General features: G+C 44.3%; 1 protein-coding gene across 42 annotated transcripts in view; it reads right to left on the bottom strand.

The window, feature by feature from the left end:
• Positions 1–1474: 1474 nt before the first annotated feature.
• Positions 1475–23780, bottom strand: part of Rbfox2 (RNA binding fox-1 homolog 2) — a 238402-nt gene continuing 216096 nt past the window's right edge. For 12 of the 42 annotated variants that reach the window (XM_076911555.1, XM_076911548.1, XM_076911556.1 and 9 more), the window contains 7 exons: positions 22139–22192; positions 21926–22018; positions 20605–20737; positions 17158–17197; positions 8747–8835; positions 8273–8345; positions 1475–6752 (listed from right to left, as the gene is read on the bottom strand). In XM_076911555.1, coding sequence (XP_076767670.1) covers positions 6708–6752; positions 8273–8345; positions 8747–8835; positions 17158–17197; positions 20605–20737; positions 21926–22018; positions 22139–22192 — 527 coding nt within the window. In that variant the 3' untranslated portion in view covers positions 1475–6707. Of the gene's footprint in view, positions 6753–8272; positions 8346–8746; positions 8836–12535; positions 12568–14556; positions 14600–17157; positions 17198–19505; positions 19569–20604; positions 20748–21923; positions 22019–22138; positions 22193–23780 lie in introns of those variants that run through there. The other 30 variants (XM_076911545.1, XM_076911534.1, XM_076911544.1 and 27 more) reach the window with 9 other exon arrangements.

Genomic DNA, 23780 nt, shown 5'->3' on the forward strand with positions numbered 1-23780 from the left:
CAACACTCATGGCTCAGTTCATAGCCCCAGGGAACTGCTGCAGCAGGAATGGCCCCCACCACCCCCCATTTTTGACACTGAAATCACCATGTCCAGTATCAAGCCCCAGAGAGCCACCTGCCACCTTTTTACCACACAGGCCTCCTGGAGACTCGATGCCCCTAATGGTGAGAAACAAGCTTCCACTGTAATCTACCCAGTTCATGGGTAGAGACTGCTTTTGGATTTAGTGACATTTTGAGGTGCATGTAGGGTCAGAAATATACCAGGTAGATAGGAGCTGGGCTGCCTGGGTCTGGCTCCTGCTCTGCCACTTCCCATGTGGCTTCGGACAAGATCCTCACTCCATGCTGTAGCTTCAGTGCTTAGTGAGGAGACATAGTCAGGCTCAGTTTCTGTCTCCTTTGAAATGAACACACTATCCTGTCACTGTGTCACACATGTACAAATACAGCCTGGGTCAGAGTCAAAGGCCTTTAGAGGCAGTGGCAGTGTGGGTAGTAAGAGCATCGTACAGGGACAGTCCAGTGAGCCCCAAGTTCTCCAGCATGTGTTGCTGTGTGCTTGGGGGACAGCGGGGGTGGGTGGGGTGGGGGGTGGGTCTGCCAGTTCCAGGGCCCTCAGAGGCGGCTGAGAGGCCAGAGGTCACTGTGCAGGCACAGCACCTGGGACTGCTGCCCTCACCTCAAGGGGCTGCTTCCTCATTTGGAAGGCCAGGTGGCAGGAGAGTGAAGGGCAAGCAGAGGCAGTGGGTAGCAGCATAGTCTAGGTTGCCATGGAGGAGAGAGCTTGGGATTTTAGTGGGGAAAAAAATTAAACTATTTAAGATTGAAGACCCTAGTAAGGAAAGGGCAGGAGAAGAGACATGACCCTTAGGCTGATAAAATGGGAAGGTTAGGTGTAGAGCATGGGGTGTGTGGGGGGTACCTCACCTGAGAGCTGAAGACTATTAGGACAGGTAAGAAGGAAGAAGCCAAGGTTTACACATTTGGGAGCAGAAATCCACTCAGGAATCTATGAGAGGGTCTCCATGCTCCCATAACTCAGGAAGGCAGTGACTGGGGAAACTTTAGGCATCTGGGATATTGGCAGAGAAACCACTAGTGAGTGATGGGTGAAGGCCAGTCTGACAGCAGAGGCATTCCCCACAGTGACGGTGAACAGGAGATGAACAGCAGAAGCCAGGGAAGGAGGCACTTACCTCAGGAGTGTTCGGCGGATCAGTGGAGCTGGCAAATAGTGCCTGAGACCCTGTAAGGGGGCAGCTGGAGGATGAAGGGAAGCAGTAACTGTACTTCACCTCAGAGAGATGGAAGTCTGCTGCCAGCCAGAGAGCAGCTGGAGAAGTCACCTCCCTCCTAGCTCCTGGCCATTTGAAAGCCTTTCTGGAAGAAGTGCTGTGGTTTCTCTTCCTCTTTCCAGGTTAGAGCCTGGAATTCAGGTAAGAAAGAAGGATCCAAAAGCCGGCCAGAGGTGGTGTTTCTCTCTTTTATTTAAAAACAGTGCTTCATTACCATTTGCAAAGGCTGAGGCAAGGCCTTTCCTTTGCTAAGAGTTTATAAAAGCCAGCAACATGATCAATAATTTATACACATGGAGAGTAATACAAAAAATAATGAATAAAAGCTAAAGATCTAACTACTCCAACCTTCACAATTCCAGCTACTTGATAATAATAGGAGTAACCCAATGAATACTGTATGGTCTGAAAGCTACTATACAATATGATTCTTAAGGAGTTGGGAGAGAGGAAGGGAGGAAGGGAGGGAGGGAGGGGAGTTAGAGACTGTCACAAAGCCCTGGGTGCTTCTCTGGAGTTAGCAGGGAAACAGGACCTTGGGCAAGCAGCTCGGGTGTCCTAGGAAGTGATTCTGGGAGAGGATGGGAGGGAAGGAGACACAGCTGGGTGGTCAACTGGACAAGCATCCGCGGATGCCCCCATGTCCCAGTGGTACCTGTCCTGCCATGGGGAAACCACATGTGCTAGGCAGGCCACTCCCTGCCACAGGGGTGTGGAGAAGAGCGAGGTTCTGTGGTACTTTGAGCCTTGAAAAGATAGAGACTCAAAAACTGAGAGCCTCAGTTCACTCTGCAGCTCTAACTTACACGAGTCAGCCCCAGGGTGGCTCTAGCTATTCACAAGCTGAATGCTGACATAGGGAAAAGTCATGTCTCTTAGGGGAAAAAAAGGATCAGTTCACCACTCGATATATAGTGCAGCCAAAATGAGCTGCCCGACAAGCACGCACACAAAAAATACTGTGAACAGAAAACACAAGCAAACAGCTAAGCTAGGAGTCCTGATGGGGACGGACAGCGATTAAAGCACACCAGTCCCCGGAAAAAACAAACCAAAAGCGTTTTCTGAAAAACTCAAAAACTCGCGTGCCCCTGGGAATCTGGCATTGGTAACCGGAAGAGGAGGGAAGGAAAGAGCATTGCTGTTCCCTTTTTGCCTGCCAGGGTGAATGCAGCCCTCCCAGTGCTGGCGCACACAGAGGGCTGCCCCCTAGGTGGGAGATCTCTGTCAAGGCAAGGTTGAGTTTCGGCTGATGGGCAGTTCTCAGTTACCAATCCCCGCCAGCCAGCACCACCATGGCTGAACTCATTTACCGTTTTTCCTGAGTACACTGTAACTGGCTACAGTTTCGGTAACTTGCATAAGAACATGGCTTCCACAGCCAACCACAATACTTCAGGGACCCGTGCCCCCTGGCTCACTTCTATTGCCTCGCTGAAGAGTTTGGCAACTTGTGGTAGTTGGTGAGCATTTCGAAAGGAAAGTTGCCAAGGGACTGTTCTGCACCCAGTAACCTAGAGGGCACATGCTGGCTTAGGACACCCAGAGCCTGCTTGGGATGGGGTCCTGTTTCCCACTCTAGCCCAGGGATGGCATTTGCCTGGCTGATGAGGAAGCAAGGAGAAAGGCGGTACAGAGGAGAGGGAAAGGGTGGGAAGAGGCTTCCGGACAGCAACATTTCCAAAAATATAGTGTTTTATGCAACAGAGAATCAAGTGTCACTGGTGTATACTACAAATGATCAGACATTCTCAAGAGCATGACAAAATAAACCACACGTTTACATTGGATGTTCACCGTGCCCACTATTGTTTCCTATCTGAAAACAGTGCAAACAGGTAACTTATGCTTTAAAACACCACGACCCCTTCCCCACCCCCCAAAGTCCCTTTCCTCCTAATATCCAGGGGGAAAAGTCTGCAACTTTGCAAACATTGCCATGCTAGAGTTTTCTGAGTAGTGGAGAACCGGCTGGGCCAAAGGGGAAGGTTCGCCAGGCAGCTTCCACCCTTCCTGGCACACCTGTGTCCCAGACTGCCCTTGGTTGGCCTTGTTCACCCGGCACAGGGAGGGGCTCACTATGCTCTTCTTGCATAGCCTCATGTCCTTCGCATCTTATAGTCCCGTGTGTCTGGAAGCTACACGACTAGGTTACAGGATGGAGGTGGTCACAGACCTGCTGGCTGCGCCTCTAAGAAAGCACAGCCTAAACTAAACAGTTCAGCCCCTGAGGAGTCCATGTTTGAGGAAAAGCCACAAGCTCTCCTTAAACTAAGAGCCGAGCGCCAGGTGGTTTCCAAGGGAAGGAAACACATTGGCTCAGTTCAGACAGCGGCTGCTGCAGGGTGATAGTGGCGGAGGTTCCTGGAAACCTGAGAGCCTTAAAATGACAAGTAGCATGGTGCTTCTGGGCTGAGGTTGAACTAAGTAACATAGACATTCTAGAAAAGACCTAAGGCAGCTCTCTGGGCTGAAAGAGGAACAGCCAGACAAATGTTTTCACTACAAGTCTCCTTAAAGGAGCCCAACTTCTAGTAAGATTCGCAGCATAGAATGCCCAGGCTAAAGAGGCCTGCAAAAACTGAAAACACCCTCCTCACACTGTGATTCAGCATCAGCCATCTTTTTGAAATCATCACCCAGAATCCTCTAACAGAGTCACAAAATGCCCGTCTCCTCTAGCCTGCTTCCTAAATCAGTCCAGCACGTCAGCACCATGGCCTTGAGGACTAACCACGAGGCCAATACAGTGAAATCCAGACACTTGGGGGAGCCAACTCTCAGTGCTCACCCTGAAATCCAAAGATCCTTGCATAAAAAGCCAACTCCATCTAGTCTTCCTTGGAAAAGAGGTTGAGGAAGTGGCATTGGAGAGCATCCTTGTACATGCAGCATGCAGAGACATGCTGGCAAGCAGACTGGCCTTAGAGGCCTCAGCCAGAACCAGCTCAACTGAAGTGCATGAAGGCCCCTCAGGCCCCTCCAGCATGGGCCATTGGGACTGTCCTCTTCACCCTGCCATGGCCACCCTTATTCCTGTCTAGGAAAAAAGAAGTCTTCCTCCATTCACTCTCCCCTGCTACCCTTTGTAGATACAACTGTCAAGGGACTGGCCTCGTCTCCACCAGGTGAAGGGCTTGCTTTTTTGTGAGAATAAACAAAGACCCAAAATGTTTGTTCCTTTAGCCAGTAAATTTTCTCAAAAAGAAACAAAAGAAAGAAAAACCTCTCTGCCCCATTCTCTAGAACTTCAAAAGGCTCCAGCCCATCCCTTCCCCTAAAATACCTATGCACATACAATGAAAACTGTTATAACAGCAACAACAAACCAAACTTTGGCTTGGGGGAAGGGACTCCATAAGTGGCCAGTAGGCAGTCAGTCTTGTTTCCTATTCCACATGTTGCCCCAGAATCAATGACTACACTGAGATCTCTGACTTCCATGTTGTCTCCTCAGATGTCCTGGGAGATAGGATCTGAGGGCAAGATGGTATGGGTCAACTTCAGGCCAAGGCTCTCCCTGCTTACAAAAGGATGCTTGTTCAGTCAAAAGTCAGCCACTTTAATTCAGGGACACGAATCATTTATCAGTCAAAAATGTGTAGAGGCAGAGGCAACAACAACAACAACAACAACAACACAACAACAACAACAAAAGAACCAAACCCCAATAAAATAACCCTAAAATAGACCCTAACAAAGCCAAAGCTCATGTCTCTGAACTACTCCCTTTAGCAGCAATCCCTCAGGTGAACTGACCAGGGAGACAGCTAACACTCCCATTTCCTAATGCCTTCATTTTGGAGCCTCTGTGGGACCCTTGCCTTTTGGATACATCTCAGATCTGGAGGGAGAAAGAAGTCCTTTGGAAACAAAACTGAAGCCAGGTGTCACTGCCATGGACCCTGCAGGAGGACTCTTGCCACTTGACATCCTCCTTCCAAGGTAGGCTTAAAGTCCATGGCCTGTCTTCTTAATGCTCCCCGAGGGGTCCAGGTGCTTGGCTGTGACTCTGGAGGACACTGTGAAGCTGGATGCAGTGGCCACAAAGGCTGGAGACTCACAGAGGCTCTGGAAGATGGAAATTCCTATGGCTTTGGAGTGAGGACAAACTGCCTCTGCCTTCCCTTACTGGTCCTCATCAGCACACTTGTAGGGACAGCCAGCCTGGGGGCTTGGTTCCTTATCCTGCCCCAGCAGAGGCTTTCTGATGCCTTTCTTACTCTGTACTGACTTCGTGCTGCAAGAAAATGAAGGGATATCGGATCGAACATCCCCCTTTTCTCTTCTGCACACTCTTTAATGGCTCTGAACAATTTGTACTTTTAATCCTCATACTGTGCCCAGATACCTGGGGGGAAATCTGGCCACTGACTATTCATTCTTCGGTTCCTGGATCCCAAATTCCTGAATCTTGAGGACATGGGAGTAGCATGTTAATAAAAGAACAGAGGAGTTGCACAGTGGCTCAATTAAAGGGGCAACAGCCCAGCAGGAATGCTGAGATTTCTGAAAAGAAAAGAAACAAGTGTTTTCCTATTCTGGAGCTCACTCCAAGATCATTTTTGTACTGAGGTGTTTCTCATCCACAGTCTGAGAGCATGCCTGGAAATACCAGCACTGAAATTCCAAAAACTACGCCAACGCTCTCAGGCTGTGCCTGTAAATGATTGTAAAAAGAAAACAAAGGCAGGAGGGAAGAGGAGAGAAAAGCATCTTTTAAATTCTCCTGCTTTGCAAGCACAAACTCCTACCTAAAGGCATGTGGATTCCAGCCACAGCCAGTCAGAGCCTCCAGCCAAAGACAGGCCAGAAGGGCACACTGCTGCAGAGCCGGCCTCCACTCTGCTTGTCCCCCCAGCCATCAGCACCAGATCCACTTTGGTAATTCTGTCTGCTGGCTTCTGATCAAATACATGTATCAGTTCCTTCCTCCTTGACTGCCTCTTCTGTGACTGACAGAATAAGCTAAGCATGGACATACAGACGTGGAAATGTACTATCTTTTTTTTTTTTTTTTTTAACCACAGTTTTAAAAAAGCAAAAATAAAAACATCAAAAAAAAAAAAACAAAAAAAACCCCAAAACAAACAAAAACCAAAACAAAAAAACCCCCAAAAAACAACCCCCTTCAAACAAAAACAAAACAAAACAAAACAAAACAAAAACAAAAAAAACAAAAACAAAACAAAAAAAAAAAAGCACAATCTTTGGAACAAAAGAATTAAAGGCAGAAATTTAAAGGAAAAATACATATTCAAAGAACATAGTGAGGTATAAAAAAGTATTCTCTCTTTTTTGTTTGTTTTCCTCTTCATCTTGCTATAGAGTCCTCTACTAGTAAATATTGCAATAGCCAGGCCTCATGAACTGGGGGCTGTCCCATTTGCAGGGGTCTCACGTCACTTCAGTAGGGGGCAAATCGGCTGTAGCCACCTCGGTACAAACTCGCCTGCAGTAAGTAGAGACATAAGAATATTTAAAGGATGAGAAAAGCATTGGAAATGAAGCAACATGTCTGAAGAGAGCACTTCTCTCTCCTGGCATCCAGACAGTGGAGACATCGTAATGGCTGACTTCACAATTATATGATTAGGCATAGAAGGTGGACTTGATATGATTTCTATATACCTAATCTGTCTTTGTTATTTTGTCTTTTTTCCCTTTTCTTTTTTTAAAATCAGAGCTGAGGACCGAACCCAGGGCCTTGCATTTGCTAGGCATGCACTCTACCACTGAGCTAAATCCCCAACCCCACGTATCTGTCTTTGTAATGCTGCTACGGTCCTGGCTAAAACAAGATCTGAAACAAGACCGCTGAGCTCCCTTCAAACACATGAGCATCAGAGTGTGCTACCTCTGACTACTTCTTGGCAGAGGTGGTCACATCCTGTGTTCAGAATGATGCCACATTTAAGCCCAAGCTAGCTTTTTACCCAATGAGACAGAACTCCTCTATAACCTATACAACACAGTTGTTTCTCTGTATCCATGGGATACTGATTCAAGAAATGTCCACGGGTGCCCAAACTGCAACAACTCTAGTCTTCTGCTATAAAGGTTTGGTGTTTGCATATAAGTAGGCACGCCCTCCTACATGACTCATCTGTCAGCAGCAGGAAAGGCTCACAGAAGGCTTAGTGCTCTGTAAACGGCTGTCACACTGTACCACTGGAGGCTAGCAAGAGGAACAGAACTACATGTGTTCAATGAAGATAACTTCCCCAACACTGTGGCGGAGTCTGAGGTATGCATGTGTTCGCTACTCTGTGTGCTTCCTTACCCTGATCAACTGACCTTCTCTGGTATCTTATTTCTTTCCACACGAACCTTCCCAGGAATCCTCTCCTGGGTCTGTCTTTCAGGGTATAGGATTTTTCATTTAGCGTCACTAGGGAGTGGCCTGCCCTTGCAACTATGAATAACAATCAGCAGTAAAGGCATCTAAGCCATGACGAGCACATCGGTCCTATGGACTATTCTAGACTTGCTCTGTATGCTTCTTTTGTACTTCCCTACAACTGCTACTAGAAACTGCCTCTGCAGTGCTTACAACACTGACTCCCAGTGCTACACACCAGAAGGCAGGAGGGCAGCAGGAACAGTGTGAGGCATCAGCAATTAAACAGTGAGTACAGGGAGAGCTTGCTGGAAGAACTGCACACTTAACACTCCCAAGCCTTTGGGACTATCAAGAACACTATGCTACTGGTATGCACCTGGTTAAGGAACCCATTCCCTCTATCCTCTCCTAAATGACACCATTACTTGGGAAGACTGCTACCATCAAACCCTCCTTCTTACTGCCTTTCCAGATAGACAGATAAAGCAAGTGACATAAATTCCCAGGGTCTCACACAGCTTCCTCACTTTGGCAATGGATGAAATGACAACGTATCGCTTCCTCAGATCTTTCAAAATTTGCATGTAGAGGAGTAACATGGCTTAAGAAAAAAAGGTATATAAACTTACCACAGCGCCAACTCCATAGCTGGCTGCAGGGGCGAGGGCATGGTAGGGGTCAGCTGTGTACACCCTGCCGTAACTGCAAAGGAAAAGCAAGGTCAGATGGAAGCAGGTGAGACCGAGACTGAAGGCCCTGTGCTGCAGACCTGGACTATTAGTAGGGAAAATGGAAGATGGAAGAAGCAAGCTTTCCTATCTCTGTTCCTGAGTGCAATAACTGGGAAATCCTGACTACTATAAAATGGCAAAAAAGGGGTCAAATGGGAAAGAAGACCAACTGTAATCACAGCCAAAGATGAGACAGAACAAGAGAGCAAGTGTAGGAAGAGGCTAGGCCTGGGTGCTGTGTGGCAGAAGCCATGAAGAACAGGCTCTAGAAAGAGCCCAAGGACTCAGGGCAATTCTGGCAATGGTGAATGGAAGAGGGATGCTGCAGACAGCACAGTGCTCAGGGCTTGCTTGCTCGGGCTCTGTACATACCCGTCGCTGTAAGCGGCTGCAGCGGCTGCAGCGGCTGTGGCTGCGGTTGCAGTAGCAGGCTGTGCATATCTGTAGGCTGCATATCCACCCTACAGGAGAGAAGAGAACTGACTTTACAGCTACCTCTCCCCAACAGACACCCCTCCCCCATACAGACACACACGTGTAGACAAAAGGACAGACACAAACACAGACACACATGGAAAGAGATGTTTCAAACTGCACCAGTCTGCATGCTCCTCCTATGGTAGAGAAATCAAGCTTTGGCCAATGTAGAAATTTGCTTTCCAATTTGTGACAGTAAGAAAAATAAAGTACATGGGTAATTTTAAGAAATACAGATATGATTTTGGATCTTACTTCACAGGGTCTTTTGGAACTCTTGACGGGGAAAATATTCATGGAATGTAAGGAGAACTGAGTCAACTACACCATCAGTGTCAATGTCAGACTCTCTGTACTGGGACTAAGTACACTTGTCACTAAGAGAATGCAGCAGGTCACAGGAAGATCTAACCCAGAGCTTGGATCCATCTGGCAGAGCATGTCTGTCAAGAGCAACACTGAGAAGGAAGAGCCAAGCAGACCAGACATCAGAGTGCTGTCTGTGGATCAATAAATCCACTACCTGCTTGTCAGAGTGGTAGGGACACAGACTGTGGCTTTAAAAGCTAAAAACTTAACCCTAGTTCTCTCCAGGAAAACTTTACTCTAGCCCACATTCCAGACTTGGGGAAATCAGATTGCAAGTGGCTTAGAAGCGTTTGACTAGTTCTGATCAGGTCAGACAGGCCTCAGCTGCTTCCTTTTCCCACAGCAACTTTTGGGAGCTTTTTTCCCCAATGGATCATATACTGTCTTGAGAGGTCCTCAGGAACTCAGAAGCATCACAGCCTGCTACTCCACCTGCATTTTGATGAACAAAGGCAATCGATGTATGTATGAATAGGGATGCCCCTTCCTGAAGGACTTAAGGACAATGAGATGGGCTGATACAACTGGTAAGTCCTCACTGTATCCTTCTATAACCCACCTACTTTATCTAAATCGAATTCAGAGATACTAAAAAACAAAACCAACCAACCAAACTAGTAAGCCACAAACTCCAAAAATCCTGAGACAGGGTTTCTCTGTGTAGCCCTGGCTGTCCTGGAACTTATTCTGTACTCTGTAGACCAGGTTGCCCTTGGACTTAGAGATCTACATGCCTCTGCCTCCTGAGTGCTGGCATTAAAAGTATGTGCCACTACCACCTGGCCAGTTACACATTTTTATACCATCGTGTGGCTCAGTTGGTTCAGTCATGAGTTACAGACAGAAGGCCCACAGCTCAGGTCAGCTTAACTATCCCATTCTTTTTTTCTTTGAATGCCCAGTTTTCTGATAACTTTGCAGGAGATATTCCACATTTCCATTTTTTTAAGCCATTTTTAGGGTTGAAAAGATGTGTGTATGCATGCACGGCACACAGATTTGGAGATGTTATCTCCAACCTAGAGATAGAGCTACCCTAGGCTGTCTGGGAACTTACTATGTAGACCAGGCTGGCTTTGAACTTACAGAATCACCTGCCTCGCCCTCCCTATTGCTGGGATTAAAGGTATGTGCCAGCACGGCTGGATAAAAAGTATTTTCTAATAGAATCCTTGCTCTTCCCTACCTAGCAGCTCTGGATGGCTTCTTTGATTCCTGATAACTTTCATTGTGGAAAATGATTTTATGAACTTGTAAGCTTTCTCTGGTGAAGCACCAGCATTATGAGGAGCTCCTCCAGTCTGTGCTGTAAGAAGTCAGGGTCAGCAGCTTCAAATGCACGTTTAAAGTGCACTGGCTCTCAGCTGCTGTGCAATACTCCTTTGCTGTCACTTTTTCTACAGGTGCCTATAAGGGACAGTCTGAGTTACCATTATTAAACCCTGCAATGACATGGCCAAAGTGGAGTGTGGCAGGAAGCATCCTTGTGCCTTTCAATCATGTCTACTGCAAGAGCAGGCTGGACTACCCCCTGCAATGCCTCACAACTGGCTCCACAGGGCTAGCTCCAGTCCTTCTTTACCTCGGTCTTTAAGCCTCCAAAGAGGACACAGTGTGATAAAAGCATTGGTTAGAGAAAAAGCTCATTGTTATAGTTCAATCTTTACCTGGACCATGAAGACTCAGCTGTTCATTCTAGTTAGATATGGTTCATTTTTCAGAATGAAAGCTGAATCTTTAGTGAGACATCTTTGTAACAAAGGTACTTTGGTATTATGTGTTTTCTCCTCAGCATTCCTTCAAACACCAAGATAATCTTTACAATTTTAGAACTCTAAGATAGTGAAAGCAACTATAGCTTGATCTATGCTCAGCTAGGTACAGTGTTTACAGACGAGCAAGCGTGCAGGTTCTTGCTGATGGTTCAGATTCAGGACTGATCCCTGGGAGCCCGAGGAGCATGTGGAGGCTCCTGCATGCTATCTCCAATCACAGCTCTGAGCTGTGGCTGCTAACTGGGAGGAAGGGCTCCTAAGCAAGACAACTGAGAGAAATGGTTCCCTCCCTCAGTGGCTTAGGTCCTTCCTACCAGGAAGAAAATGGGCTTTGGGAGTAATTAGCTTTCACGAGCAGAATCTGACTTTGGGGTCTGACTGAGAAAGCTCTCTGTGCTTCAAGTACAGGACAGGATGAAATATTTTATTGACACTGATGGGCTTGGGAGACTACTGGCAACAAGAAAAACTACATTAATGTTTTTGATCAGCAAAGGTCTTTTAACAGAAGTCATTTAAAGGAGGGTGGGCTACATGTAGGCTGGATGAGCAATACTTTACCAAGGCAATCTGGTAATCCATCCATGCCTAAGAAAAAGTGCACTGCATACCAGGAAGTAATTCCTCTCAGATACATCTTATTCCAGAGTCTTTCTGCTTTTGCTAAAATTGGATATTCTACAGAACCTTACACAAAACTTGAGAAAATCTACAACAAACAATTGACTTAACTGCATTCTAGGTTTTACAGCGTCCAAAGATTCTGGGCTAAGATGCCCCCACCCCCCAATTTTATTTTAACCAGTAAATTTGAAGGCACTTATATATAGAACACGAGAGCAAAGTGCAGTTTGAAACACCAAGGTTTTCATTACTGTTTCTTAAAATTTTCAAAAAGAACAAGGTGGGAGGAAGGAGAAGAGGGCTCAGGCGTGGGGGTAGGGTGGGGGGTGGCGCCACATTAATATTAATCACATTAAAACTGAGCATGCCGACATCCGGAGCTAAAACAACAGCAAAACCACCACGTCCAGACTGGCACTGGCTAACTCTATCTATCCCAGCATTCTCTTGGGACAGCAGTTTGCCCTAGGCTCTACCACAAGCTCGGTGAAGTACACAGCCTCAATTACTAGAGCGTGCAGCCACAACGACCTGGTATTACGGAAACAGTCAGTCACCATTTGAGTTAACATTCCATACCCTAACAACTGGCCCCTCCCCAGCCCAAAGGAGGAGTAAATCTTGCCCACCCGAGCCCTGGCCCATACCACAATGTTAATAATTATAACAAGCAGTAACCCGTCTGTTATATCAGAGAAGGGAACAGAGACTCCACTGAGAGGTTTAGAGTGAGATGTTAACATTTCTTCAGCTGACTGCACAAACAAACAAACAAAAAAAGAGGAGAAATAATTCATTTGGAGATATGAAGTCATGAATAGCTGATGTGTATTGCTTTTAACCATGCACTGATGCAAAACTGAAGCAACCATTAATAAAAATTAAAAAGGACATATGTATTTACACACAATCAGACCTGTTTGATCTGAAGCAGTTTGCAGATTCTATCTGTGTGTGATTTGAAATAAAACAAAAAATGGGGATTAGCATGGCCACAGCACACCAGAGTGTAGGAGGGCACACACAGACGGCTTCTGGAACTCAGCTGCCTAAGTCTAGAACGGCTAAGCCTGGCTCAAATCCACACATGCCCCTTGAAAAACAGTTAATTCTGTTTGTAACCTTTCTAATTATGCCTAGTTCTCCCCATCTGGTGGCCCAAGCCCACTCTTCAACCTGCCTGGCTCTGACAACAGAGCTCACCAGGTGCGCACTCTGGGAGCAACTGTGTATTCTTATCTAGTGTTCTTCCAAGTTTCTCCTGTATTTGAGAATTTTGTTTTCTCAATTATTTGTCATATTTTGGTTCCCACTTCCAGCTTCTTCTCAAAGCTAAATGCTGCTACTTTAAGCCCCTCTGCTAATGACTTTCCAAAGTATTAAAGGAAAGCCTGTTCCCCACACCCAGTGTTATCTTCTTTGAGGTTTTCTACTCTTCTTCCCTGAATCAGATTTATCATGGAATTAACTCTGTACCACTGGGATTCTTCTGTAGCATTTCTGCAGGTATGTTTGAAACAAAACAGAAGTTCTAACCATTGCTCCCTTGCATGTGACCCTTGTCTGAACACCTAGAGATTTTCATCTTGTCTTGATTTTAACCTTGCTTTTAATTTTATTGTATTTTTTGCTTTAGGTTTACATTAAAACAGGACTTTGGTGAGCATGTGATGTCAAGACACCTTCTTTCTACCTGAAAGACAATGACATGTGACACTGAGGAGGAAAGTGTGTAGCTCAAGACCAGCAGACAAATGAAAGCTTGTTATCTCATGTTGTGTGCAGATGTTGTGTGGACATGTTGTGTGGACAGAGCAAGGCAAGTGTGTGCACGTATAAGCATGTGTGTAGGGGGCTGGCAGGCGTGATGATTAACATCACCACGGAGCAGTAGAGCACTGTTCTTCTTAGCAAGGGTCTAATGTTTGGCCTCTAGAACCAATGGATTTGGCTCTGGGTGATCTTAATGCCCTCTTTCCCTATGTCAGCTGAGAGTCTCAGCCACAGGAGACAGTGAGTTCTCATGCAGACACAGCACAGGCTTGAATATAAAATTCATAATTTCCGATCTGAATGGACATATCTATATATTCCAAACGTGTCATTTAAGCTTCGTCTCATCATCATTTAAATTTGGTGTTAAGGAGAGAAACTGTTATGATCAACTTGATTAGCTTTGACTTACATGATTTATGAGAGATGAACTTTAATGAATTAAATCTTTCAAATGCTTTGCTCTTCCACATTTCTCCAAATTAGTTCATTTCTAAAATATCACTGGGTTACATGAAGTAACTGGGTTATTAAATTATGGACTATTTTCCTTCTCTGAGCATCAAGTTATTGGGAAAACTAATAAGTGTGCTATTATTATCCAATCACTTACTGATCTTATCAGGTGAAAGGAGAGGGCACAGGAGCTAATGTCCCGGCATGTCCAGACCTGTAACAACGCCACACCTCTGCAGCAGCACAGTCCACTTCTGACTCTGATGTCGCTAGGCACCTAAACATGGGACTTAAGGCCCCGTGTGAGCAGACTTATGTCTGCTTCCTTTTGCTGTCTCTTTCATAGTTAGCACTCTCAGCTGCTAAGTTCTCCAATATAAAAGACTAGTTTAAATAGCACAGGCAACTGTGACTGACAGGCTGAAAGAGGCAGCAGTGGTTGGATCATGGAGCGTGCATGTGATGCGCCTGTGGCTGATGTGTGTTAAGGGGACCGGAAGGCTCACTCTGAAGGAAGTGCCATGATGTGTGGATGTGATGTGGGCACTGCTGAGGTAGCAGGGCTTAGATCACACGCTCACAAGTCTTGATTGTTCAAAAAAGCCTCTGTTCCCATCTCTAACGTGGAGCTGGAATGGTTAGTATAATTCAATTTTTTCACTGCAATCCACAATCTGATTGATTGGCAGGTCACACTGGCACTCCTACCTGAGGTATTTTAGCGCTAATGATTGGTTCCTGTAACACTATTCTATAACAGAACACAGGAAGAGCAGTTCAAAAACACAGCTGTGGAAGGAAAACAATCATACAAAGAGCCCACCATGGGCTGCCAGCCTTTTCTTTCCTTTGGATGCAAGCATGCTTTTCACAGGATGAGAATTAGGAGAGTTTGTTATCCCACTTAAAAGACAAATTAGGGTGAACTACAGCCTTTGTAATGGGGAAATGGGGGTCAGCAGGGATGGGAAGTGGACACACACCTATCCTAGAAGGCCAGTGCTCTTTACAAATGGAGGGTGTGATGGCTAGATCAGGACATTTTGTCTTCAGACAAAAGTAAGCCATAAGGAAGCAGAAAGAAAGAAAAGAAAAAAAAAAATGGCTTTCACGAACCACTTTGAGAGCAGCAGAGGTAAGACCGAATAGCACCTGCACTGAAGCCCCTCTCCCGAGTGTCTTCTCCTCACCCTCTGCTTAGGCCAGAGTGGTTTCTGACACACTAAGTCCTGCACTCACGATATTCTGGTATGCACTTCTGAGGAAACAGATTTCCAGTTAGGAAATGTACAGAGAGAAGTAGTGCACACTCAGGAGAACCGTCAGTTTGTATGTGCTTTAAGAATCCCTCAGCTCCCTCACGTGCACCACTGGTTTAAAAGCTCCAGCTACAACACTATAGTGCAGTCCTGGTTTTAGTGCACAGCTCAGATATGATCTCAGCACTAGTGACCAACTTTTGTCCTCCCAAGAACTCTGTTGTAGAGGGGAGAGAGGAAGAGGTGAGGAACAGGCAGCAGGGCTCTAGCCTGCAGGGGCCACTGGGAAGGGCGTTTAAGATCCTGTAGATTATTCATTTAGATTAGAAAATAACACAAAAATCATTAAAAAAAAAAAAAACCCAAACAAATAATCCTTTTGATGGACATACTAAAAGCAGGCAAAGCCGGGATAGACACAGGATATGCTTAAAAAAAAATCCCAAATAAGGAAGATGTTACATAAAAAACAACAACAGTAACAACAAAAACAAAAAACAAAACAATAAAAACCACCCCAAAACTCAAAGCCTCAGTTGGGGAAATAACTCAACTACAGTAGATTACCAAAACATAAATAGTATGAAAGTGAGTTTCATGAGAATACAGACAACATCGTATGTAAATACACACACCCAGAAATGTGTAGTGTGTTGTAAAGTAAGCCAGGCTTTCCCAGTCCTCAACTGTCAGCACAGGAGGAACAGCTACTTCTTTAAAATTTGCTGAGCAAGAGTTAGATTTTAATTAAAGTACAAAGAAAGGTAATGAGGCATGGACCAGGGGGTCTTCATACTTGGCTATGTAAACTATTTATGAAATTCTAGTAATCACAGTCTAAGGGATTGGCCAATGACTCCGACCTAAGGTCCCTTTACAAGGTAGACACACTCTAAAGACCTACTCTAGATAGCACAGCTAGACTGACCTGGCTTGAGAAAGCAGCCTCAGTGTCTCTGAATGGCCTGACAACATACTGCTGAGGAAGCAGGCACAACAGCCTCTTGACAGTGGAGAGGAGCGGGCAGAGAAAGCACCTCCTGGACAACTGACCTACCTCAGAGTGACTTCCTACTGTTAAGTCTTCTTTACAGAATTGTCTTAACAATTCAGGTCAGTTGACTGACTATGCTGACACTTAGAAAAAGGCCACGTGGAAGGCACCTAATGATAGTCCTTAAAACTCAACAGCTTTTCCCATGTTAGTTAGATTTCTTTGAAGTAGGTATGTGCCCAACAAATCATGGAACATGGAACTTTATCTCCAGCTAGAAGGGCGATGGGTGAAATGTCAGTGTGCCTGCTAGAACTGGCAAATCTTCATGACGACTGGATGTCAGAGTCCAGGCTGCTACTTACACTTCCAGGTTTCCCTGGCTCGACTCCTAAGAAAGAGACACACTGGCTGTGGACTTCCAGGTAGACTGAAACTGAGTTCTGTGATCCTCAAATACTGTACACTCCTCTATAACTACTATACTACGATACCAGTTGTTGATGTCACTTTCACAAGTTTATGTTCTTCAAGTCATGTAAAGTTAGAGAGCACACAGTTCAGAAAGTTTCCTGGCATTACATAAAACAAAGCCTTAACACTTTAGAGGGTGTGGGATGGAGAGAAAAGCAGAGATGGGAAAGAGCTGGTGTCAGGCAAGCTAGTCCTGTCATTTATGTATGCGGATGATGTGACAACAATATGACTTTAACCTGCTGCTCATCTCTCAGGGTGAGAGATGACCTAGAGCATCTGTGGGAGGGCCCAGGGAAGGGAAGAATATGTCCAGCAGACTGAGCCCAGCAACCATCACAAGACCCAAAGACTTAGTTTTTGCACCCAGGGGCAAGCGCAGTGGCAGAGAAGCATGCTTGCATTCTTAAAATATATAAATATATATATATCCACAAGGAAAAAGGAAAACAAAAATTAAATTATATTTTTAAAAAAGGAAACAAAAATAAAAATAAAACAAAAACAAACTAAAGAAACAGAAAAAAAAAGGCTGGCTTGTCAGGGGATGGGGTCAAAAAGGCCCCAAGTGTGTGTACTTACATAGAGGTCAGCACCGTAAAATCCGTCCTGGTAAACCACACTGCAGAAATCCACACAAAAACAAAAACAAAAAACAAAAGAACAGAAACACATTCCGGTTATTGAGGACGGCAGCATGCACATGCGCTACACAGGCAGGTGATGTATGAATGTGACCTGGACGTGGGGCCGCGGCAAGCTGGTGACAGAGCTGTATGTGTTCCGTGGCTCCAGGACATGTGAGGAGGGCTAAGGGTCTGCAAAACCAGACAAAGCACCTGGACCCTGGATAGCACAGACTACGGACAGAGGCCATGTGCCTGGCAGGGCTGCATGGAGCTGTCTGAGATCAGCTGGGTTACACAGACCACCTTTAGCATCTGGAGTACTTTTAAACCATTTGCTATTCTTTAATGGCCTACAAAGGATAGGGATACTGAGGGCTTAGCTTCAGGAGGAGAGTGGACATAGTGAATCCCATCAGGATAGGAGCTATTTGCTAAGTGTGTTTCAAATGACGCTTAGTAGTTATTTTCATTTTTGAAAGTATAGATTTTCCTGTTATCCATACATCACCTGCTTTTTACCCTGCACATTAGACATGCGATAAGATTTGGCTGATCACACAAGCATGCAAAGTATTATTATTCAGCATTTTTAAGAACCAATGCAACACCTTGGAAAAACAAGTCAATCAATTCTGACCAAAGTAAACAGAGAAATGTAATTAAAAAAAAAACCAAAAGAACAAAACAACCAAAAATACCCACAATGCATTGCTTTCACAAGCAGAGGTAATGAGCTCAAGGTTAAGGTGATTGGTCCAAGAATTGAAAGGTGCAGTGGGATCCCAGATAGTAACAATATAATCCAGAGTGGGAAGGAGCAACTGGAAGATTTTAAGGGTTCTTGCCTAACTAACAGAGTATTCAAAGAATTCTGAAATACACAATTGGTGACTAAAGCTTTGGTCACAACTAGGACTGTCCTTGATGGTGAACCTGAGGAAGTCAATGGCACGGCTCACTCTCCGGTTTGGGAATGGGCTTTGCCAAGCAGGCACTATTAGTTTTTTAAACAAAAATCTGGAGTAATAGTATGCTATTGTTCTTAAAACGTAGACTTTTCTCCAGCCTTATGAAGTGCTTGTGTATGTATAGATTTTCCCCAAATATTATTTTGGGAGCAAAAGACATTAACAGTGGTAGAAGACAAACTTTCTTCATATTTGTCAGGTCAAGACTTGGCTATTTTATATATTTTTAAAAATCTGTTTTGGTTTATTAGCTAAGTCAAATGGATAATTTCTTTTCTCCATTATAATGAATGAGCTAACAAGTAGGGCCACTAAGTCTTACATCTAAAAGTTGCAAGGTCACACCACCTTACAATGCACCTAACACTAGACCTATGGGTTTGCACAGCAGGAACGGCAGATGAACTTCTGGTGTCTGTAGGCAGGCTTTACTTCCGTTAAGTCTCCACGTACTTCAAGTCTAATATTGGGCTGAATCTGTATAAGTGAAGGCTAAAGAATGGGGAGCACAGAGGGAGGGGAGTTAGTCTCTGTCAGTGTCAGTGTGGGGCACAGGCAAAGACTACACACATCCCTCTACAAAGACTGTTGCCATTAGAAACACGGATATATTTTATTCTAAGGCAAATCACTGATTGTGACTATTCACTGGATTCTACAAGAATTTTGATAATCCCTGTACCAACGCCGTAAGAGCACAGAGGCTCACAAGCAATTCTAGGAGAGCAACTCTAGGCCATTCCCCAGGAAATACTGGACTTATTCCTTGCCATCTTCCATGTAAACAGGTGGTTTAGTTAATAAAAAAAAAAAATGCACAGAAAATAAGTGTTCAGTGTACTGATATGATCAGACATAAAAGACAAGATACGCTTAAGCAAATATATATATATATATATCTGACACAGACTTGGGGGAGAACAGCTATGAAGTAGCTCAGGAAGTTACAAAATAGGAAGTTCCATGTGTCTCTGCATTCTCTCCCTGCATATGTGACAGTCAATGCTTTTGGGTGGAAATGGGAGATATGTTACTAGCAGTTTTCGTAGTGTGCTAAGCTTGTAAAAGATTCACTTTCATGTTTCACTCAAATATTTCTTAATGAAACAAAGCTGTATCTTTAATTTTTTTTTTAAAAAAGAGATGTCAGAGGTTGAAGGTCAAAGGTCAAGTTGAGACAAAAAAAGATAAAATTAAAAGCAAGTCATGGCAGAAGATGGAGATGATGGAATGCATGGGATTTAATTATCTATCAATTGCAAATGAAAGTTATTTTCTGAAGCAGTTCCCTTGCAGTGTCTTGGAGTCTGCCCACTTCAGCATGCATACTTGCCTTGTCTAATAAACATGCTTTAATTCTGTAGCATGGAGGACTCCTAATGGTATGTCCATTGGTCTATGAATGAATGAATGTTAAATTAGTATACCTCCTGGTGAAGCCAATTTTGCTATCAGAAAGGGACATCCTCTCTTCTGGTATGTTTTAACTAAAAAGCAACTAATTGGTTTTTCTGCAGCTATTTATATTTCTCCACAATACAGGAAAAACCAAACCAAAAACAACAACAAAAAAACTACCTTTCATAGGCAGAGAAAAGATGAAGAGAAATGTCAACTCTTTTGAGAAAGTTCTTGGTACAACTGACTTAGAGAAGTTCACTTCATATAAAAACATATGTCAGGTTGACACAGGTAAACAACTAAAAGCCAATCTGCCATCTTCCCTCCTTCTCCCCATTCAAAAACAAAGGATTTGTTTGTTGCTATGGAATCTTTCCACTGCATGAGACATCCAAACTGAAGGCAAGGGATGCTCGGCTATGTCAGCTGCTACCACCTTAAGCCAGCTGCAGCTGGATCCCTACTTCTCCCTCTCTTCCTTCATTTAATTGGACTTGTTTTGTCTTTGAATTCACCTCTTTCAATCTGTTTCCTACGAAGAAAGCAAATCCATTGTGGGTAACTAGCTTTGCTGCTCACCACCCAGGCAGTGAACCATGGGTGGACGCATGTGCTGGCCTCTACCCCAGCATGGGGAGGTGAGACAGGTGAGCAGAGCAGACACAGTCTGGCACTAAGATCTCCAGCTCCCTCAGTTCTCTGTAGTAGTGTTAATCCACACTCGTGCGCTGCTGAGTGAACTCCATGCCAACACACTGCTAGCAAACACAAGATGGCTCTGGCCACTGTCTTAAGCTGTCACCATGAAGGCTTAAGGTGGCCAAAATGAGGGTTTATATAATGAATTGACCCTTGGTCAAAATTCTTTATTTTGGTTCTTGCCCTTAGTCCATTAATTTGCAAATATTTACACAACATCTAAATGTTGCAAGCAACAGCCTGGAAATCAGGGAGGGCAGAGCACTCATCTTCCCTCCTTTTGCATCCAATTGCTTATTTTAGAAATGGTGATTTTGGAATCTAATGCTTACCCTGGATAGGCGGGGATGGCTGTTGGAGGTACTGCTCGGACTGCACCATACACTGTCCGCCCTCTGCCCCTCAGATGGGCTCCTCTGAAAGCAGCTGCCGTGGTGGCTGCAGTTGGGTAAGGGAAGCCAGGAACTAAAGGGAGACCCAAAATATGACAGAAATTTCAACTTGCATTCAGGAGCTGGAACAAAGCTAGATTGAGAATCAATTATGGAAAAGGTAGAAAGACAGGCACCAAATCTTTCCTGAAAGGACAGCAAGCATTCTAATTAATACATACTAGTGACTCTGGGGCTTGGGGAAGAAATGGAAAGAGAGATATAGGATGACCAAACAACGACTCCATGCCTCACTCATCACAGATCTTGAGTTTACTCTGTTTCTTCCAGGTTTTTCCAGTCATTATGAGAACTGATAAGAAACTCTTATCGTAGTAAGATGCACAAGTTTTAATTTCTGTTGGTGATTTAAATCTGGTTAATATAAATTCTTTAACTGGCCAACTATGTTTCATTTCTGTTATTATGTAGTATATTCCTCAAAAAGAAACTTCCTTATATTTTTAATGGTACTAACCTTCAAGGCATACAATAGGTTTTAGAGAATTTATTTGTAATAACATTTCTTTAATATAGATAAATAAACAGGAGTTTTAAAGACAAGGTTTCTCTGTTTAACCTTAGCTGTCCTGGAACTAGTTCTGTAGACCACACTGGCCTCAAACTCACAGAGATCCACCTGCCTCTGCCTTTTGAGTGCTGGGATTAAAAGAATGCACTGCCATTGTCTGGTGTCACTAAAATATTTTAACCTCCTCAGTTGCTTTGTACCCTTTAGTAAGACAGACAAAAGCCTCTCTAAGTGGTCCTTGCTCTGGAAGTCATGTACAAACAGCCTGCTCTGTGGAATCTGGTTTAGTTACAGGGGAAACAGGCCTAGGTAAAAGTGACTTTAGAGACAGCAAGAAAGTGGCCTGTTACTGACACTGGAGCCCTGCTAAGTGGTACTCCAGAGGAGAGTGGGTAGGATGAGCAGGCTTGAGTGATGCAGGCTAGACATGCTCTTATCTTCTGATTTCCTTATGATCCTTATGATCACATACAGATGGGATATTTATATGTTCATCTGTACACTTTCCAGTGATTTTGTTTTATGGGTGCTTCTAGTGTGAGTTACATAAAACAGGGCATTGTGGTATCTATTAATCTCTCAAGAATGATTCTTTTCCATTAGTTCTGCATTATGTTAGAACAAAACCAGACCAAACTAGCACATGTGGCAACAGTCAAAACCCATAGCAGGTCAGTGTAGGCTACTTACTGATTAGAGGGATGTAAGTGTTGATGCCTCCTCTTCCTGATAAGGGCACAGCCGTCTCATTGCCTAGGGACACATCAGCTTGAAAGCTGGATGCTAAGTGCATTAAAAACAAAACAAAAAACAAAACCCACAAAGGTTACAATACAAAGATGTAGCTGAATGAGAAACCACAGATACCATTAAGTAGCAGACAGGGAAGCAGTGCACTAATACCTGCATATAACTCAGGGCCATACACAGCTCCAACTACTGGACTTAACTTCCAGCCTGAAACAGAAGAGGACAGGAGTGAACTCTGCAGGTCAAGATGGCTCCAGGCACCTTGGGGCTGTTTTTCCTCCTCAGGTCAGAGTTATAGGAAAGGGCAATGGTATCATCTTTAAGCAGTACCTCTATAGTTTCTGCTTGAAAGCTGACCTGACTTCCCTTAATGATAAAGCTGTGACCCCAAAGTGGGTTTTTGTCTATTTTATCATAGCATCAGACTGTAACTAGAACAGAAAAACAAAGTAGAGGGAAGGAGGAAGATGGAGAGGGAGTATGAAGAAGATGAACCAGAAATACACTGTGGAGTTTGGCAGACTGCTCAGAACTGTACCCAGATGTCCTGCTCTGAGCTTAGAAGAGGAAAGAAATCTGAACACCTATCATTTGGTAGCCACAAGGCAACACACTTTCTTACGTGCCATCTTAACAGTACTTTACGCTAGATGCTTCATTAAGGCATCCTCAGATTGAATTAAAATCTGACCTAGAGCCAGGTGCAGTGGCGCACACGCTTTCAATCCCAGCACTCAGGAGGCAGAGGCGAGTGGGTCTCTGTGAGTTTGAGGCTAGCCTGATCTACAAAGTAGTTCCAGGACAGCCAGGGCTACACAGAGAAACCCTGTCTCAAAAACCAAACCAACCTGGAACTTGATGGCAAATTCAGTTATACAGCACAAGTTGTGTGTAAATGGAAATCTCCCTTCGTAGTAAAAATTGGGGTTTATCAAGTAGAGAGGGAAAGACAGGCAGTAATGAAATGTGAAGTCCATTCCTATCTTCTGTGCATGGCTTCAGGTTTTAAATTTTTTTTTTTTTTTTTTTTTCGGAGACCGGGTTTCTCTGGGTAGTCCTGGGTCCTGGCTATCCTGGAACTCACTTTGTAGACCAGGCTGGCCTCAAACTCAGAAATCCACCTGCCTCTGCCTCCCAAGTACTGGGATTAAAGGCGTGCGCCACTACCGCCCGGCCAGGTTTTAATTTATAATCAACATTTTAATGAACATGTTACTTGAGACTCTGAAGGATACCAGACTAGATGTCAAACATTAAGTTTAAGATTTAGAAATGTTGAGTTTCCAAATACTATGTTGGGAGATTTCTTTTTTGGAGACAGAGTTTCTGTGTACCTGGTTGTCCTACTTCTCATGAGTACCGCAATTAAAGATGTGACCACCACCGCTCAGCTTGAAGATTTTATTTCTTTATATATGTACAGAATATAATATTTATAGACTATGTCAAGTATTTTGTTTGTAAGCAAGAAATGCATTCTACTCCTCTAGCAGTGAGTAGGATGCTACATAAGAGCTTAAGAAGTAGCCACTGACTTTTATATAGCAGAAGCCACACACCCTGCCATTCTACTTTCTGGAGGGGCTATCTCTTACTGATTTCTCTCCCTAGCCACTGCTGCTGTTATGCTATGAATACAGGAATGGAGAGAAGGCCAGTTATATTGAAATTACAGATTTTCCTTCCTTCCTTTTTTTTTTTTTACATTCTGTCTCTCTTTCTTTCAGTCTCTCTGTCTCCCTCTCTTTCAGTCTCTCCCTCTCCCTCTCTCTCTCCCCCCTCCCTCCCTCTCTGT

This window comes from Arvicanthis niloticus, chromosome 13 (genome assembly GCF_011762505.2).
Source record: "Arvicanthis niloticus isolate mArvNil1 chromosome 13, mArvNil1.pat.X, whole genome shotgun sequence".
Classification (NCBI taxonomy): domain Eukaryota; kingdom Metazoa; phylum Chordata; class Mammalia; order Rodentia; family Muridae; genus Arvicanthis; species Arvicanthis niloticus.